The sequence below is a fragment of the Pelobates fuscus genome, chromosome 6 (genome assembly GCF_036172605.1).
Source record: "Pelobates fuscus isolate aPelFus1 chromosome 6, aPelFus1.pri, whole genome shotgun sequence".
Lineage (NCBI taxonomy): Eukaryota > Metazoa > Chordata > Amphibia > Anura > Pelobatidae > Pelobates > Pelobates fuscus.
In genome coordinates this window covers 294524567-294543834 of record NC_086322.1, presented here as the reverse complement: position 1 = coordinate 294543834, position 19268 = coordinate 294524567, and the positions used below count along the sequence as shown (strand labels likewise).

The 19268-nt window shown below is 45.2% G+C and overlaps 2 protein-coding genes across 2 annotated transcripts in view; one reads left to right on the top strand and one right to left on the bottom strand.

Moving 5' to 3' along the window:
• Positions 1 to 5790, top strand: part of TBC1D20 (TBC1 domain family member 20) — an 11046-nt gene extending 5256 nt beyond the window's left edge. Inside the window, exons 3-8 of the mRNA XM_063459523.1 lie at positions 1653 to 1733; positions 2076 to 2262; positions 2612 to 2713; positions 2902 to 3043; positions 3440 to 3627; positions 4987 to 5790. Coding sequence (XP_063315593.1) covers positions 1653 to 1733; positions 2076 to 2262; positions 2612 to 2713; positions 2902 to 3043; positions 3440 to 3627; positions 4987 to 5245 — 959 coding nt within the window. The 3' untranslated portion in view covers positions 5246 to 5790. The remainder of the gene's footprint in view (positions 1 to 1652; positions 1734 to 2075; positions 2263 to 2611; positions 2714 to 2901; positions 3044 to 3439; positions 3628 to 4986) is intronic.
• A 10068-nt stretch (positions 5791 to 15858) lies between these two features.
• LOC134615107 (transcription factor Sox-12-like) lies at positions 15859 to 18193 on the bottom strand. The gene is made up of 2 exons (XM_063459520.1): positions 16385 to 18193; positions 15859 to 16071 (listed from the first exon to the last, which is right to left on the bottom strand). Exon 1 carries the CDS (start codon positions 17721 to 17723, stop codon positions 16962 to 16964), a length of 762 nt encoding a protein of 253 aa, XP_063315590.1. The 5' UTR covers positions 17724 to 18193; the 3' UTR covers positions 15859 to 16071; positions 16385 to 16961.
• Between the last annotated feature and the right edge of the window lie 1075 nt (positions 18194 to 19268).

Here is a 19268-nt window from a genome sequence, read left to right as displayed (position 1 = left end):
TGACGCTCGCTCTGACGCTCGCTCGCTCTGACGCTCGCTCGCTCTGACGCTCGCTCGCTCTGACGCTCGCTCGCTCTGACGCTCGCTCGCTCTCGCTCTGACTCTCGCTCTGACTCTCGCTCGCTCGCTCTGACGCTCTCTCGCTCGCTCGCTCTGACGCTCTCTCGCTCGCTCGCTCTGACGCTCTCTCGCTCGCTCGCTCTGACGCTCTCTCGCTCTGACTCTCGCTCGCTCGCTCTGACGCTCTCTCGCTCTGACTCTCGCTCTCTCGCTCTGACTCTCGCTCTCTCGCTCTGACGCTCGCTCGCTCTGACTCTCGCTCTCTCGCTCTGACGCTCGCTCGCTCTGACTCTCGCTCGCTCGCTCTGACTCTCGCTCGCTCGCTCTGACGCTCTCTCGCTCTGACTCTCGCTCGCTCGCTCTGACTCTCGCTCGCTCGCTCTGACTCTCGCTCGCTCGCTCTGACTCTCGCTCGCTCGCTCTGACTCTCGCTCGCTCGCTCTGACGCTCTCTCGCTCTGTCTCTCTCTCGCTCGCTCGCTCTGACGCTCTCTCGCTCGCTCGCTCTGACGCTCTCTCGCTCGCTCGCTCTGACGCTCTCTCGCTCGCTCGCTCTGACGCTCTCTCGCTCGCTCGCTCTGACTCTCTCTCGCTCGCTCGCTCTGACGCTTGCTCGCTCTGACTCTCTCTCGCTCGCTCGCTCTGACGCTCGCTCGCTCTGACGCTCGCTCGCTCGCTCTGACTCTCGCTCGCTCGCTCTGACTCTCGCTCGCTCGCTCTGACGCTCGCTCGCTCGCTCTGACGCTCGCTCGCTCTGACTCTCGCTCGCTCGCTCTGACTCTCGCTCGCTCGCTCTGACTCTCGCTCGCTCGCTCTGACTCTCGCTCGCTCGCTCTGACTCTCGCTCGCTCGCTCTGACGCTCGCTCGCTCGCTCTGACTCTCGCTCGCTCGCTCTGACTCTCGCTCGCTCGCTCTGACTCTCGCTCGCTCGCTCTGACTCTCGCTCGCTCGCTCTGACTCTCTCACTCAATATTATTTGTTTTATTTTACTTTACATACACCCAGCCCCCCTACTTTCGGGAGAACTGAAGTGGGTCCATTCTCTGGGGTCCAGGGCTATTATAATGTGGCTGTTATGGTCCTGTCATCTTCAAGCTCTTCTTGCTCTGCTCCCTCGTGTGTTGATTAGTGATGCTGGGATGGGAGTGACGTCATATCCCGGCTCCCAGCATCACTGCAGGACGCGCAAGGGAGCAGAGCAAGAAGAGCAGAAAACGTACAGCTCCCTTGCCACCTCCTCCATTCTACACCATCACCGCCTCAAGAGGGGGCAGGTTCTTGTCAGAACAGGCAGAACACAGAGGACCTGGTCGCCCTCGCCCTGTAGTTCTGCCTGTAGCACCTGGTCGCCCTGCAGTTCCGCCTGTAGCACCGGCAGACATCAGTGCAGTTTTGAATGGGCTGACAAACACCCAGACACCAGTACCAAATTCCTAGTCGCCATGATGACCCAGTGCATGGGATATGTGGATCCCTGCCTTAACCATCCCATAGCCCATACTTAAACATGTCTTAATGACACTTAATATCCATATTTGCATGACGAGGTTGGGTAGATATAACGAGTGTGGTCAATCTTTTTATCTTTGCAGGACCAGAACTGCGTGTGGATAACAAAGATTATCAGCAGGTGCTCCTGGATGTCAGACGCTCATTGAGACGCTTCCCCCCTGGTGAGATTTAGGAGAAACTCCAAGGGAATAAGTATAAATCTGTGTCTGGTGAATCCAGCAAGTAGCGCTCCAGCTATTAATAGACTAAAGCTCCCATGATGCTCTAGGCTTTCAAATAATCTTGGGGGTTATTCTACAAGAGCTGGTGAGTTTCCTGTTGTGCCCCTCACCCTCCCCCCAATACAGATTCACTGGTTTCCTGCTCATTGTGCTTAGCCACTCAGTCTGATATTTATCAGCCCAATGTCTTTGAAGTCAGTACGTGGGATTGAGGGTACAGCATAACATGGGCTCTTTACACCTGGCAGGATGTGTTTATCTGATTTTACTTTTGTCTCTCAGGGATGCCCCTCAAGGAGCGAGAAGACCTCCAGGAGCAGCTGATTGATATCATTCTGCAGGTGTTGGACCGTAACAGACAGTTGCACTATTACCAGGGATATCACGATATTGTAGTCACGTTCCTGCTTGTGGTGGGGGGGCCTCTGGCCACTGCGTTGGTAGATAAGCTGTCCACTCATCACCTCAGGTGTGTCTCTATTCATTCACAGCCATAATATCCACTTCCTTCTCCTTGTAGAACCCCACTGAGGCCCTTTACATGAGACTTTCATTGAAATGGATTCATGGGGATGTTTCCCGCAGATTCCTTTATCACCTTGGATTGGGTTTCCTCTTCTCTCCTGGTCTTGCTATGCAGAGAACAGGCAATAGTCCTTATATCAGCCTCCCTCCTCCTACTTTCATGGTTTCTCCTGACCCTTTCTCATGTCCTGCATCATACTACATTTTCTCCCAAACCTACCTGGTATAGCACACATAGTGCCCCCTTATCTCTTCACCTCCTTGGTACATCATGCCAATCTCTCTCTGTACAGGGATTTTATGGACCCCACCATGGATAACACTAAACACATCCTGAATTATCTGATGCCAATCATAGAACTAGTGAACCCCACGCTGTATGATTTCATGCAGAGGTAAGTCGTTCATCTATTCGTTCATCTTTCACTCTCTGTCTCATTCATTCTTTCCAATTGATTGACTCCTGTGAATCCAGTTTCTTTTTGTCCGCTCCTGTCATCTAGTTGTTTGGTGTTGGCATTGCCTGGAATATAATAGCAGGGGGCAGTGCTCCGTGTCATTGTTTGTTTTGTGTTCCTGCCAGGGCTGAGGTTGGCACTATCTTTGCCCTAAGTTGGCTTATCACTTGGTTTGGGCATGTCCTATCAGACTTCAGACACGTGGTGAGGTTGTATGACTTCTTCTTGGCTTGTCACCCACTGATGCCCATCTACTTTGCAGCCGTGGTAAGAATCTGCTCTTTGATCCTTTATTATCTCTGTGTAATTACAAAGACATTGCTGCAATTCAAAGGCATTCAGGGGGTTGGTCTGGGACATTCTGATATATCTTCTCCTTATTAACCACAAAGGGGCAGAGATGCATGAATCTGAGGTGACCTATCTCTTCTGCAGGGCTCTTTCTGATGGAAGCAGGGCACATGGTAGACAAGTGGTCTGTACAGGTTGTGCTGTGACTAGCTGTACAGATGACTGGTGTAATTATCAGGCACTGGCCAAGTTGTGATTTAAAAAAACTTGGTGAAAGAAGTGCTATTACATACTGAACCTCTCATGTTCTCATTCTGAAGAGTTTGCGATCCTAGCATGTCTTGGGTCACGCGTTTACCCTTCTCTCTGCAGATCGTGCTGCACAGGGAAGAAGAGGTGTTGGATTGTGAGTGTGATATGGCATCGGTACATCATCTACTGTCTAAGATCCCACAAGATCTGCCGTACGAATTGCTCATCAGCCGGGCTGGGGATCTCTTCGTCCAATTCCCACCATCTGAGCTATCGCGGGAAGCAGCTCTACAGCACCAGGCTGAGAGGTAGGACCTGCCACCACCTGTAATCTCATACTCTTATCTGGAGACTGTGATTAATTTTTTAATTTATTAACCTTTGAAATGATTTATCAAACATTCTTATGATGGCTGCTTTTTTAAAGATCTTTTTAAAGAGACATCTTAAAGGGGCATGCCAGGCATCAAAACAGCTTCATCTAAATTAAGTTAAGGTGCCAGGAGATCCCTGGAGGCACTCGTACCTCAAGGGGTTATCCCTAAGTTGCCTCCAGCATCGATGTCCACTCCTCCTCTGACGGCTGACTCCCCATTCACTAAACTATCTTGAGAAAGGTAAGTTTCTGTTCAAGTCAGTTTAGTGAATGGGGAGTCACTGATTGGCTGAGAGTGCCAGCTGACCTCTCTAAGCCAATCAGCAGTGCCCCTGCCCGGCGGCACTCTGCGCTTCCTGAATCTGAAAATTAAGAAGCCTGAAGCCACCATGGGAGGAGTTTATATCGCCTCTGGAGGCAACTTTGGGGTTAAACCGTTTTAAGACTGGTTTAACCCCCTTGAGGTAAGAGTTCCTCCTGGTACCATAACAACTTAATTTAGCTTAAGTTGTTTTAGTGCCTGGAGTGTCCCTTTAAGATCTAAAACAACTTCAGCTTACTGAAAGAGTTTTGGTATACAGATCGGGTCCCTGCACTCACTGCTAAATTCTTTAGGAGTTAAGTCACTTTTTGTTTCTCTTTATGCAGCCCTGACGGTGACTCAAACAGCCTACATGAGAACAAAAATAGTTTAATAATTTTCAGTCAGATCATACAGCAAAGTTATCTTCTCTGTTAATTGAACTTTAGCCACACGCAGGAAGCTCTAGCAGGCTATTAAAAGAACATGAGATAAGAAATTCTAAATTAAACACACTGTGCAATAAAGGAAGTTTGAAAATTACAAGTCTTTTCAAGAGTGTGTAGGAAGGCTGTGTCAGTCACAGCCAGGGGAGGTGTGGCTAAGGCTGCATAAACAGAACCAAAAGTGATTTAACTCCTAAATGACTGAAAATTGAGTATTGAAACTGCAGGGGCATGATCTATACACACAAACTGCTTCATTAAGCTAAAGTTTATTTTTGGTGACTATAGTGTCCCTTTAATGTCTGTAATATTCTTACATCAGACTATTGAGCAGCATACCAACCTTGGACTACAATATATTGGTATAATTACCATTCTGTAGAATTAAATAAACTTGGATCCATACGTATATACCGGCAAGTAATCTCAACCTAGTTTTTAAACCAGGGTTGGAATTATCTTATTCTGTGTACCGTCCAGCCTCGCATGCCAAGTAATCACAAGAGAGGATCGTGTTTCACTTGATTGCTGTTTTCTTTTCCAGGACTGCAGCATCAACCTTCAAGGACTTTGAGTTGGCATCCACTCAGCAGCATCCTGATATGGTCCTTCGCCGTCGCTTCCGTCACGAGCCTGTCCTTCCGGAACACGGAGCAAAGTCCGTCCTTACCAAGCCACGCACCAACAGACTAGTGAAGTTGGCTGTCATGGGCCTGACCGTAGCCCTGGGTGCAGCTGCTCTGACTATAGTGAAGAGCGCTCTGGAATGGGCTCCTAAATTTGAACTGCAGATCTTCCCATGAGCACTACTGTGTGAGTGCTCCTGGGGACGCACAGCTGAACCCCCACCCCCACCCAGGATTTATAAACTCACTCTGGTTCCCTATGAGAGACCACAGATTTTGTTGGAAATGGACTTGGAAACCACATCTGTGCCTCTGGATCCTCCTAGCACTCCCCTGCATTGCTCATCCTCTTCTCATCCGTGACTTCGTTACCACTTTTGTGCCCTGGGAACGTCCGGCCGCACGCTCAAAGCTGGACATGACTCTATGCTTTGCTTGCCGTGATTTCTAAACAAAACCACACACTCTCTTGACTTGGAGCCTTCTTGGCGTGGTGTACACAGGCACATTATTAACATGTATATAAAGTTGTATAGATCTGTCACTCACTATAATATAAATCTTTAACACTCCTTTTTCATGTTTGCTATGTTTGTCCAGCCTGAACGTCTTCCGTATAAACTGGGGCAAAATGCTCGTTCATCTCACACGATACAGGTGGCCTCTGCTACTTACAGCTTAAAATATTACAATAATCACCACATTTAATATAAAACTTTATTTATTTATTTTAGGCTTTTATTATAAATAAATATATATAGAATATATACTTTTTATTTTTGTTTTATTTTTTTAAAACAGGGTTTTTTAATCCGTTGTGTTTGTCAAATGTTTTATTCTCGTCAGTCAATATACCTGTTTACAGACTGCCAGTCTTCCAATTAAAAAAAAAAAAATCTCCATATGTACGGAAGCTGTTTTCCTGAATCTCTCACCGAAGGACCAACAGTGGAGATTTGGTCTGAACACTGGAGATAGACTGACAAGTCAAAGGAATGCCCGGTGAACATAGTCATGTTTTGATATTGATTATCACAGCATATTGTGATTGGCTTAACAGACCTAGACTTTATTAATAGGGATGGTATAAGATGCATGCCACTAATTAAAAATACACATCGGTATAGGTTTACCATTTCTATTTATTTTTAATGCATTAAAAAAAAATTGACACCATCCCTGCATGTCCTCCTTTTGTAGAAAGTGTCTGGCTCTGATCCATCTCCTATTATATTCTGTACCGGGAAAAGACAGAGATCTCTCAAAGCAAGGTTTTACTATAAGCTAATGAAGTACACTTGGACAAAGGCTGCCACTCCCAGGATCATTTGTTAACGGGGTGGGGGGTGGGGGGGAATGGAAAAAAAAAAAAAAGTTAATGTGCGTGAATTGAAGCAGCTGGTGGCTTTTAATGTGGTTTTAGTTTGTGCATTAAATGAGTACGACCCGTGAAGCTGTTAAAGCATGCCCCACAAACCCTTTCTTCAACTTGAAACACAAACTCTGTTACACTTTTCTTTTCCTTAAATGAGAACATGTTGCTGTGAATATCTTGGACGTGTTGTAGATGGTGCTTAACAAATCTCTCCGCCAGCCTTCATTCTGTCACTATAGGTGATGGCACGTGGATGTGAAATGGCAGGCCTCTCTCTTCCTCCCGCATAGTGAGCACTTTATTCTAATAATCTCACGGCTCAACGTCACTCAGTACAAAACATTGATCATTTGTAAGGTGCCAGCACATCTTGCAAGGCCCTGTACAGCTTAATGCCCCTCTACTGCTCTGTGAGCATTAAGCCCACGCACAGACAGTTTGACATTCCGAGGCCATTTATTTATGAAGCTGCAGTCCTTCAACAGACATCGGATTTCCTTCAAATAAACAAGCAGGAGATTTGTTACTTTTTCTTCTGAATGTGTTAACATTTTATTTTATAGTATGTGTGCGCACAAATAGAATTCGTCATTTAAATTGCAATAAAGTTTAATGGAATTGGAAAACTTCTCTCAGGTCGCTCTGCAGTCAGGCTCCTTTGGCCTAGAATTTGAAAATCACTTTAACGAATAATCCTGTGACATTTCTTTGGTCCTATTCAGTTTATTTTGTAACCCTTGCAGTGCATGTCTGGCCATTTCCCAGTTTATCTGTTTTGGAAAGTTGGGTTACTAAACCTCTGCTTAAATGTTCACCCTAAAAACTTCCCAGTATGGTATATTAAAGGGACACTATAGGGACAGTGTCCCTATTGCACTTAGTGCTGCAATGTTAAACATTGCGGTTACAGAGAAACTGGATGGTTACATTGCAGCACTAAGTCTGCCACCAGTTGCTGGCTACTAGACAGCCACTAGAGGGCTTCCTGGATCGAAACGGACCTTTTGGTCCGGTAACTGATGCTGGATGTCCTCACACTCTGCATGATTCAATGCTTTCCTATGGGCAGGTCTAATGAGGCAGAGCCGCGACCTAACGTGAGGGACATTGGCACTGGGATCAGGTAAGTACATAACGTTTTTAATGCTTTGTTGGCCACCATTGGGGGAGTGGGGGGAGAGCAGAGGGACCTATAGTGCCAGGAATACAGCTTGGTATTCCTGGCACTTATAGTATCCCTTTAACACTGTTTGCCTACTTTTACTTTCTTGTTTGCTGTCCCCTATTTAGAACTTTCACAGGGTTCTTCACTTAAGCAAAATTTTAAGGTGAATTTTGTATTTAAGGTCAAAATAACCAAACTGTAATTTGCTAAGTCAGCTTTCAGTTTGACTGCTCGGGCCTTAAATTGTAGATTCTCTTTGAATTCTCACTTTATTGAATATCTGTGTCAGTGCTGTAAGACAATCATCTTCTTCCAACACTCAGACATTGGTTAAAGTGTTTTTCATACAAGTGCTAGTTATCCCTCAATACCTTGCAGTGTTTATAGGAGGAGGACACCAGATCTGTGCATAGGTCCTTGAATTCGGATTCCAACTCCTCTAAGTTTGGCTACTACTATCTGCAACCTGACGGCTTAGACCAGGCATAGGCAACCTTCGGCACTCCATATGTTTTGGACAACACCTTCCATGATGCTTTGCCAGCATTATAGGTGTGAGAGCATTATGGGGGATGCCAATGGTTGCTTATCCCTGGTTTAGACATTAACGGATTCTTTGATTAAGTCAGTGATTTCATGCAGTGGTCCATATTCCTTTGCTAGTAAACATCTACCGCCAAGAGAACATTGCTGAGATCATTTTAGTTTTTCCACTCCAATTCCCACAACACTCAACCAGTCTTAAGCATGGGTAAGTATTATGGGCATTGCAGTTCACAAACATCTGGGATTCAAGAATATCATCACTGAGTTAGAGTGGTAAATGCACTGTGCTCTCATTATACCCATTGACGAAATCTTGTTTGCTCATTCTGTACAGTCTGCCCCCGTAATCTTATCCTGATGTGTTATCTAAAAAATAAAATCTGCTACAATATCCTGTATGCAATTCTATATCGATTTCTGTGTAACGGGATTCCATATAGTGTTATTTTATATAATAAACCGTTCTTATTTATACATTTTCCCCTTGGCGGGGGAGTGGAGACATTTAAAGATCAGAGATAAGGTAAGCTGGTGTCTATGCACTCTGGGGATCACGCTGATGGCTTCTGAGAGATGATCTTCAGAGTTTGCTGTGTTTTTGGCAGCCTGCCTTAATATCCTAGCTCCTTATTAAGAGAGAGAGAGAGGGAGAGGGAGTCTGCAGCCAGTAGCATGTCTGATAGAAAACGCACCCATGGCCTACAATGCATGCTTATCACTGCAGTGTTCAGGACCGTTAAATGCTGCAATCCACCACTTGGATATTTACAGCAGATTGTTAAAACCAAACTGTTAAAATTCCCACTTCAATGAAACCGAGAAAAATTTCACGATTTTCTTTCAAGGTGGAACGAACTCCCAGTGCGACCGCTCTGTGCACAGTGCTTATACAGCACATTTATATAATTACATATTTAAAGGAATTTACTCTTCAATTCTGCGGAGTTTATTCAATAAACAGTGAGACAACAAGTTGGAAAATGCAGGCTGAGAATGGACAATTTGAAGACAAAAAAAAACTCTCCCAAAGAGGCCTAGTGAAGGATTTTTCCAACTTCACAGATTTGGCCTCTGTTTTTGCAAGATTTCATATAACCACAGTTCACAGTTTAGCGAATAAATCCCTAATACTATGAGGTTTGTGTTAATAAGCTACAGAGTTCAGTGTTTAATAGAGGGGCGAGCGGTAGAGTCCATTTTAAAATAGTTTAAAGCGAAGAGAAGGGTTTCTTGCTAAATGACAAAAAGGTACATGATCTATAGAGAGCTGCCGGGTTTCTTGTTCTAAGCGGCAATGTCAAATGTGGTCTGTGGAGAGTTCAGGATTCGAGGTATAGAGCGGTGCTTAGCCCCAGGGTCAATCTTAGGAGAGCCGCAGGGTTTAATGTTCGGTTTATGGGAAGTTGTATACTGAGAGCTGCAGAGTTCAATGTTGGGGTTCTAGAAGGTTGTATACTGAGAGCTGCAGGGTTCAATGTTGGGTTTATGGGACGTTGTATACTGAGAGCTGCAGGGTTCAATGTTAGGGTTCTGGAAGGTTGTATACCGAGAGCTGCAGGGTTCAATGTTGGGGTTCTAGAAGTTGCATACTGAGAGCTGCAGGGTTCAATGTTGGGGTTCTGGAAGTTGTATACTGAGAGCTGCAGGGTTTAGTGTTAGGTTTCTGGGAAGTTGTATACTGAGAGCGGCAGGCTAAGTACCTGCAGCCAGTATTTATGTTCCTTTTAGATAAGATTTTTTTCTTTTATTAGATTAACTTGGAGTAATGTCCTGCGTTACCTTCTGCAGTGCTTGTTCTCTGCAATACTCTGCATTTTCCTTTGGTACTGACTAATCTACAGAGTTTGTGATTTTGTAATACTATAGTTACTCAGTAATGCTCCGCAACACCCTTGTAATATCAGTATTCTGCAATGCTTTACAATACCTGCCCGAATCCTGGTTACTCTGTGATACTCAGCAATCCCCTGATTAGTTCTGGTTACTGTGTGATACTCAGCAATCCCCTAATCAGTTCTGGTTACTCTGTGATACTCAGCAATCCCCTGATTAGTTCTGGTTACTCTGTGATACTCAGCAATCCCCCTAATCAGTTCTGGTTACTCTGTGATACTCAGCAATCCCCTAATCAGTTCTGGTTACTCTGTGATACTCAGTAATCCCCTGATTAGTTCTGGTTACTCTGTGATACTCAGCAATCCCCTGATTAGTTCTGGTTACTCCGTGATACTCAGCAATCCCCTGATTAGTTCTGGTTACTCTGTGATACTCAGCAATCCCCTGATTAGTTCTGGTTACTCTGTGATACTCAGCAATCCCCTGATTAGTTCTGGTTACTCTGTGATACTCAGCAATCCCCTGATTAGTTCTGGTTACTCTGTGATACTCAGCAATCCCCTGATTAGTTCTGGTTACTCTGTGATACTCAGCAATCCCCTGATTAGTTCTGGTTACTCCGTGATACTCAGCAATCCCCTGATTAGTTCTGGTTACTATGTGATACTCAGCAATCCCCTGATTAGTTCTGGTTACTCTGTGATACTCAGCAATCCCCTGATTAGTTCTGGTTACTCCGTGATACTCAGCAATACCCTGATTAGTTCTGGTTACTCCGTGATACTCAGCAATCCCCTGATTAGTTCTGGTTACTCTGTGATACTCAGCAATCCCCTGATTAGTTCTGGTTACTCTGTGATACTCAGCAATCCACTGATTAGTTCTGCTTACTCCGTGATACTCAGCAATACCCCGATTAGTTCTGGTTACTCTGTGATACTCAGCAATCCCCTGATTAGTTCTGGTTACTCTGTGATACTCAGCAATCCCCTAATCAGTTCTGGTTACTCTGTGATACTCAGTAATCCCCTGATTAGTTCTGGTTACTCTGTGATACTCAGCAATCCCCTGATTAGTTCTGGTTACTCTGTGATACTCAGCAATCCCCTGATTAGTTCTGCTTACTCTGTGATACTCAGCAATCCCCTGATTAGTTCTGGTTACTCTGTGATACTCAGCAATCCCCTGATTAGTTCTGGTTACTCCGTGATACTCAGCAATACCCTGATTAGTTCTGGTTACTCTATGATACTCAGGAATCCCCTAATCAGTTCTGGTTACTCTGTGATACTCGGCAATACCCTGATTAGTTCTGGTTACTATGTGATACTCAGCAATCCCCTGATTAGTTCTGGTTACTCTGTGATACTCGGCAATTCCCTGATCAGTTCTGGTTACTCTGTGATACTCAGCAATCCCCTGATTAGTTCTGGTTACTCTGTGATACTCGGCAATTCCCTGATCAGTTCTGGTTACTCTGTGATACTCAGCAATACCCTGATTAGTTCTGGTTACTCTGTGATACTCAGCAATCCCCTGATTAGTTCTGGTTACTCCGTGATACTCAGCAATACCCTGATTAGTTCTGGTTACTCTATGATACTCAGGAATCCCCTAATCAGTTCTGGTTACTCTGTGATACTCGGCAATACCCTGATTAGTTCTGGTTACTCTGTGATACTCAGCAATCCCCTGATTAGTTCTGGTTACTCCGTGATACTCAGCAATACCCTGATTAGTTCTGGTTACTCTGTGATACTCAGCAATCCCCTGATTAGTTCTGGTTACTCTGTGATACTCAGCAATCCCCTGATTAGTTCTGGTTACTCTGTGATACTCAGCAATCCCCTGATTAGTTCTGGTTACTATGTGATACTCAGCAATCCCCTGATTAGTTCTGGTTACTCTGTGATACTCAGCAATTCCCTGATTAGTTTTGGTTACTCTGTGATACTCAGCAATCCCCTGATTAGTTCTGGTTACTCTGTGATACTCAGCAATCCCCTGATTAGTTCTGGTTACTCTGTGATACTCAGCAATCCCCTGATTAGTTCTGGTTACTATGTGATACTCAGCAATCCCCTGATTAGTTCTGGTTACTCTGTGATACTCAGCAATTCCCTGATTAGTTTTGGTTACTCTGTGATACTCGGCAATCCCCTGATTAGTTCTGGTTACTCTGTGATACTCAGCAATACCCTGATTAGTTCTGGTTACTCTGTGATACTCGGCAATCCCCTGATTAGTTCTGGTTACTCTGTGATACTCAGCAATCCCCTGATTAGTTCTGGTTACTCTGTGATACTCGGCAATACCCTGATTAGTTCTGGTTACTCTGTGATACTCAGCAATCCCCTGATTAGTTCTGGTTACTCTGTGATACTCAGCAATACCCTGATTAGTTCTGGTTACTATGTGATACTCAGCAATACCCTGATTAGTTCTGGTTACTCTGTGATACTCAGCAATACCCTGATTAGTTATGGTTACTCTGTGATACTCAGCAATCCCCTGATTAGTTCTGGTTACTCTGTGATACTCAGCAATCCCCTGATTAGTTCTGGTTACTCTGTGATACTCAGCAATACCCTGATTAGTTCTGGTTACTCTGTGATACTCAGCAATACCCTGATTAGTTCTGGTTACTCTGTGATACTCAGCAATACCCTGATTAGTTCTGCTTACTCTGTGATACTCAGCAATCCCCTGATTAGTTCTGGTTACTCTGTGATACTCAGCAATCCCCTGATTAGTTCTGGTTACTCTGTGATACTCAGCAATACCCTGATTAGTTCTGGTTACTCTGTGATACTCAGCAATACCCTGATTAGTTCTGGTTACTCTGTGATACTCAGCAATTCCCTGATTAGTTCTGGTTACTTGGTGATACTCAGCAATACCCTGATTAGTTCTGGTTACTCTGTGATACTCAGCAATACCCTGATTAGTTCTGGTTACGTGGTGATAATTGGTAACACCGTGATTAGTTCTGGTTAATATGCAATTCTCTGCAACATTTCCTGTGGTATATGTGAAGCCACTGACCTCATCTGACTCCATTGATTCTATGTCTTATTAATGAATGTTACTTTGAATTTTTCCACAATACTCAGTTGTTCCTGTAACATGTTTCCATTTTAAATGTAACTAAGTGAGTACTTCATAAAACAGGATTATTCTTAGGGATCTATTCAGCAAACGGAAAATTAACGGTAGCCGTTGTCACATTTTGGCCAATTTGTTTATTTAAGCTGAATTTGCACGTCCAGTCTTGTAAGGTGAGCCAAATCTCAATATATTCTCAAACAGTCGAATTGCAACAAATTGCCTTCATTCAGTAGATTTAATTCCCCTGATACACACCAAGGAATTGCATTACCAATGGAAGCCTCTCCCTAATACTAAAACACCCTCATGCTACCCTAAACCCCCTTAAAGCAACACTTCATGCACCATAACCACTGCTGCCTGCTGGCACCTTCCCAAAGTAGTAACATTTTTTGAGCATGGTCTGACAACCTACCTGGGGTATCTGAGCGCTGCGCACCTTCGTTTGTGCTGTGGTAAGTAGAGCTAACAAAAGCTCGTGGCAGAAACATCTGTCTCCAAAGAAGGAAGTGATTAGTGCCTGGAAAACCACAGGTAAGTTATCAAACCAGCTTGTTGCAAAATTGTGCTTCAAACTGGGGTTTTTTTTGTTTTTTTTTGCCTGTTGGATCAACAGCAAAAAACAGGGTGAGGAAGGCTGAACTTGATGGACGCAAGTCTCTTTTCAGCTATCTAACTATGTAACTATATGTAACTATGTAAACCATCCTCAGTTTAATTACCCTGGGAAGGCACCAGGGCACTTCTGGTACCATAACCACTGCAGAAGGCTGAACGAAATCAGACATATTGCAAAAGCAAATTTGGTGTTTAGTGAATAGTCCCTTTGTATTTCCAATGAGCATTAATATTCCAGTATATACAGACCTTTCCATTCCACACGGGTCGTGAAACACAAATTACTTCTAATACCTTGGGGGTCTCCATAATATTCCGTTAGTCTGATCCACCCATACGCTGGTCGAGAAATAATTGCAAGACACAATTCTTAAATGTATTTATTTGCTCATAATTTGTTCCAGAGATTATGGCCCCCACCATGATATTGCACCCCACCCCTATACCCTCCCACCCAATCTCAACCCCCCCCCCCTCCCATGTTCCCTCTCCCACCTGGCAAGAATCCAAGGTCAAAGTTTTGGGTTTATTTAGCATTTATCCATAAAAAGTATGAACTTGGCTCTATTCCAAGGAGGTTTAAAATGTGCAAAGAAAGCAAATCCAGGAGATGTGACAGTGACAGCATATAACCCACTCACTCTGTGCCTCCACCCAAAGGTAAACCCCACTTAGTGCTTCAACCGACAAATATTGTTCCTACTCAGTGCCTCCATCCACAGGTAATATTCCCATTCAGTGCCTCCAACCACTGGTAATGTTCCATTAAGTGCCTTCACGCCAGTAGTAACCCCTCTGCCTCCCATGCAGTGCCTCCACATCATTGCAAAACAACTAACATAATCCCTCCACTCTCGTTGGAACTCAACTAAATGATGCAACCACTCCACTGGAAACTCAACCTCTCAGTGCCTCCAGGCTCTACCTGGATACCCACAAACTTAGAGTTGCCACCTGAGTGCCTAATCACCCACCCTGTGCATCAACTTCACCCCTCACACACTCATTGCATCTGCCCACCTATTCAGTGTCTGCACTCCACTGCAAACCCATCCAGCAGTTGCCTCTTGGCCAATAATATCCCACCCACAACGTGCCTCCACAAATAATGATCTGCAAATTAGTGTATGCACCCCACTTGTAACCTAAATATTCAGTCCCTCCAGTCTACCCAAATCCTAAATATTGTGAGCCTACTGTACGCCTAAATGGTCACTACCTCCATTGATAACCCAAACATGTAGCACCTCCGCCCAATACCAGATGTTCCATGACCTTGCCATGGTGAAATCCCAAATGTTCAGTGCCTCCGCCTCCACTGATAACCCAAACATTGAATAGCCTCCATCCAGTCGATAAACCAAATGTTTAGTGCCTCTGTCCAACTGATCTAAACATTCACTTCTTTCACCCCACTGATAAGCTAACTTTTCAGTAACTCCACTAATAAACCACTCCATGCCCTCTCTGCACTGGTAACCCAACTGATCAGATCCTTATCCCTGCTGGTAACATTGTAACACAAAAGTCTTGAGTTTGGTCAATATTCCACAAATCGCCTACATTCTAAGTCCTTACAATCATATAAGAAATCCCTGCATTAGTCTTCGGTTCCTGAGCTTGTCAATACCAGGAGGGGGGAATGAGCTGAAAAACACCCCCATCCCAAGTAGTATACCCCAACCCAGTGGAAAATAGCCCAGACCCCAAAGGAAAAAAAAAAGATAATCCCACCCGGAGTATCCAGGCCAATCCTGAGGGATGTACCCCAATCCCAACCCTCCAGTACACCCACCCCAAAGGAATATACCCATAGCAGTGGCACTCTCTGTTATGCTGGTTGTGTGTTTTCTCTGATCATACACACATAGCGTCATGGGTAGAGATAGTTACTCTTACACTAGATTAATGGTGAGGAAAGGGCTGTCTTATATATATATATATATATATATATATATATATATATAATATATATCCTGTGCGAATACTGTCAGAGTGTAATAATCCCTCTGCGCTGCACACAGACATTGGGAGATATTGAAGCAAGTACGCATATCAGCACAGACACTGGGACAACTGGAGAGATTAACGTCATATGAATATAAATATATATATATATATATATATATATAGAAACACGTGAGCTGGTGAGAGACACAAAGCCAGACAGAGCTTAGCATATACAGACAGTGATGAGGTTCAGTGGTGTGGAATAGTGGCTTATCCAATCCCTTCTATATGGGGGGATTTGAGGTCATTTAGACTTCCTGAGAGCTCCTGAGGATATACAGTGGTGGTGGAGGAAGGGGAAGCTGAAGGGTCTTCTCCTGAGGTTTATTGAAGGTTTCGTGGCCCCTGAAATATTAAGGGGGATCCTGAGGTTCAGTCCTGAGGTTACAGTGTATACAGAAAAATAACAGTTTGTCCTGAGGATTCTTTTTAGAGAAGGGGAGGGGAGGGGTTGACGTTTGGGATTACATAAGGGGCTGAGATATTTATAGCTGCGTATATATATTGCAGTAGACTGGCACAGGCACATACAGTCAGACATGCACACATGTACATGAGACACACATATATATGTTTGTGTGTGTGTGTATATAATTTGTATGTTCATATCACACACACACACACACACACAATGTATACATATTTTTGTGGATCTTACCTGCCTCTTGTGAACCTGGATTGGAGCTTTCTGTCTCCGGATGGACTCCAGGGATCACAATTGGCCCCTATAAATTTGGGATTTGGGGCGAGGTTCACTGACAGACATACCATGTAACATGCAGTATGTGTGATGGCATGTGTCTGTCTGTCTGTGTGCCAAAGAGACGAGTGAGTTGAATAATAAGACAGACAATCAGCACAAGAGAGAGTGCCCTGGTTAGCTATAGAGTAGAAGAGCACTCTGATTTGACAGCCAGAACTGGAATTGCAAGGAGAGTGCACGACACAGCATTCCGAAAGGGATCGAAGAGACAGCAAGAGTTAAAGACAGCAAATTGCACCTTGAGGAACAGAAGTGAGAGTGCTCAGAGAGACAGCATCCGAAAAGAGACAGCACCCTGAGGAACATCAGAATCTTCTGAGACACAGTATCTCATATAGACAACAAAGTTGGTTCGGAGTGACTGCAGAGAAAAAAGGCTTTGTGACACCAACCGTGTCATTAGTTGGTGGGGAATGTGGGCAGTTCCACAGAGTGTTACCTGCTGCCGGAGCTTTGGAGATCTCTCGATAGGTCAGTAGGAGAAGACGAGATCAGACACGCTGTCCAGCAGACCGTTACCAGAGATCATCTCCACCACCTCAGGTGTGCAGTGATCGGGAAACTCGAAATGGGATCCAGTATGGGGCAGTAACTCCCTGTCCAAGGGGACGCAAAGTCCTGGCAGCTTTTCCTCCAAACCTTCGTCTTCTTTGACCGGCTCTGGGGAGGATGGTAACGAATGGGCATGGGTAGGCTGGGCAGACGAGTAGGGGGGCAACTCTGGGCTGCGTGCTGATGACTCCCGAACCTGCGTCTCTTCTGATTGGCCAACTTTGTGCCCCCCCCACCCGGGGTTGTCCTCTCCCCAGTGCATGCCGGATCCCAAATTCACTTCCGATTGGCATGGCGTGCGAGCAGGCTGGCACCTAGACGTGGTACGGGGCAGCCTGGCACGAGTTCTGCCAGTTGGGTCCCGTGTGCGTCGGCGTGGACGGTATTTGTAGTTTGGATAGTCAGCCATGTGTTTGAGCCTCAGACGCTCAGCTTCACGGACGTATGGAATTTTGTCAGTGTCCTCTAGTAACTTCCAGCGCTGGCCAAGACTGCGAGAGATGTCGGCGTTGTGCATGTTGGGACACAGAGACATCAGCTTCCGCCTTTCAATCTGAGACCATACCATGAAGGCATTCATTGGACGTTTTATGTGACCACTGGGGGTCTTACACCAACTGGGCCCCCCGGGGGCAGCATCTGGAGTTTTTTGGTTGCCCACCACCGTCTTGTGCTGCACCATCCTGAGACTTGTTACAAAAAGTTGCTACACGATAGCCATACTGTCTTCACTAGTCAGTAGCACGATATGTAGAATGTTCAGAAGGAGGAGGGGGGGGAGAGTCAATGCTGCAGGAGGGCAAAGCAGGACACGGGAGAGTGGAGGGGGTCCAGACTAATCAAGGGGGAATAGGAAACAGATGGGTAGCACGTTACAGAGGGCAACAGGGCTCTCAGCATGAATAGTGTGTGCAGAGGAATGTAGGGCATGCGGGGTGAGAAAGATATGGAAGACAAGTATTAGGGGGCAGCAGGATTGAAAATAAAGGTGCCAGGAGGAGCAGGTAAAAGTAAGGGAGCAGCACAGTATGCCAAGACAGAATGCCAGTGCAAATGAGTTTTGATGCTGCTCTCTCTTCTTCCTATCCTCTCTTTCCTCTGCCTTCCTTTGTCTCTCTCTGCTTGCTCTCTCTGTCCCAGACGCTGCCTCACTGCCTGTCTCCCCACTTCAGACTGGGGGGGCTGGTGTAAACACATGTCTGCCTGCAGCCCCCCCACCCCATGCTTTCTTTGCTGCCATTGGTTGCTGGGCGGGTGTAAGGCTGCACCAGCTCAGTGACTGGGCAGAGACTCCAGCATCTCAGACAGTACCAGCCCAGAGACATTGTATCACAGTGTGTGTATATGTGACAGTGTGTGCAGCCATGTGTGGCTGACAGACAGCCAGCACGTGTAGCTCTGTGTGTGGGGGGCACAGACTGCTGCCCAGGTTCACATGTGCATGACACTGTGCCAACCTGTGATTGACACTGGCATTAGGGAAGTGTGTATATACAATAGCCTGGCACAGCATCTTGTGAGTTGTAATTCTTAGTTGACCACCTGCTCTGGATTAACCAGGTATCTTTTGGAGCCTCTCAACATGATAAGGGATGAAATGTAATGCAGGGAATTATTTAGTATTATTTTGTAATTCACTATTTACTTAATAATCCCCATTGATTCTCGAGGAGGCACTGTGGAGTCCTATGACATCATCACATAAAAATAGTATCTTAAAAATGCAGTCATTACAACACTTTTATGTTACACAGCACTACAACATGGGGTACAGCGGTGTACCCCTGCTGTCACCCCACTGTTCTTTAAACAAAAGAATATAACAGTATAGCAATTTACCTGCATCCACAGTGAAGAAGCTGTGAACTCTAATTACCACCACTCTTAGCCAGGCTGTGTCTAGCTAAGAATGATGACAGTTGGAGTTCTCTGCCTTCTACTCCTGAATTAGCACAGAGAGTGCAATGCTCTGAAAAGTTGCACAAAATTGATAAAGCTAAAGATAATGAGAATTCCTGCTTTAGTTGTATGGAGAATACTGAAAGTTATGGCGGGACAGTCCAGATTTTAGGGTCCTGTCCTGCAGTCCCGCTTTTTGGGATTTTAGGGAACTGTCCCCAAAAAGTATAGCGTGAGTGCCTCAGAGCACTAGGACCCAGCGGAGAGCGCTGAAACAGGCAGAGTGGCGTGCAGACATTCTGCCAATTCTTCGGGCAGACTCGCCCAC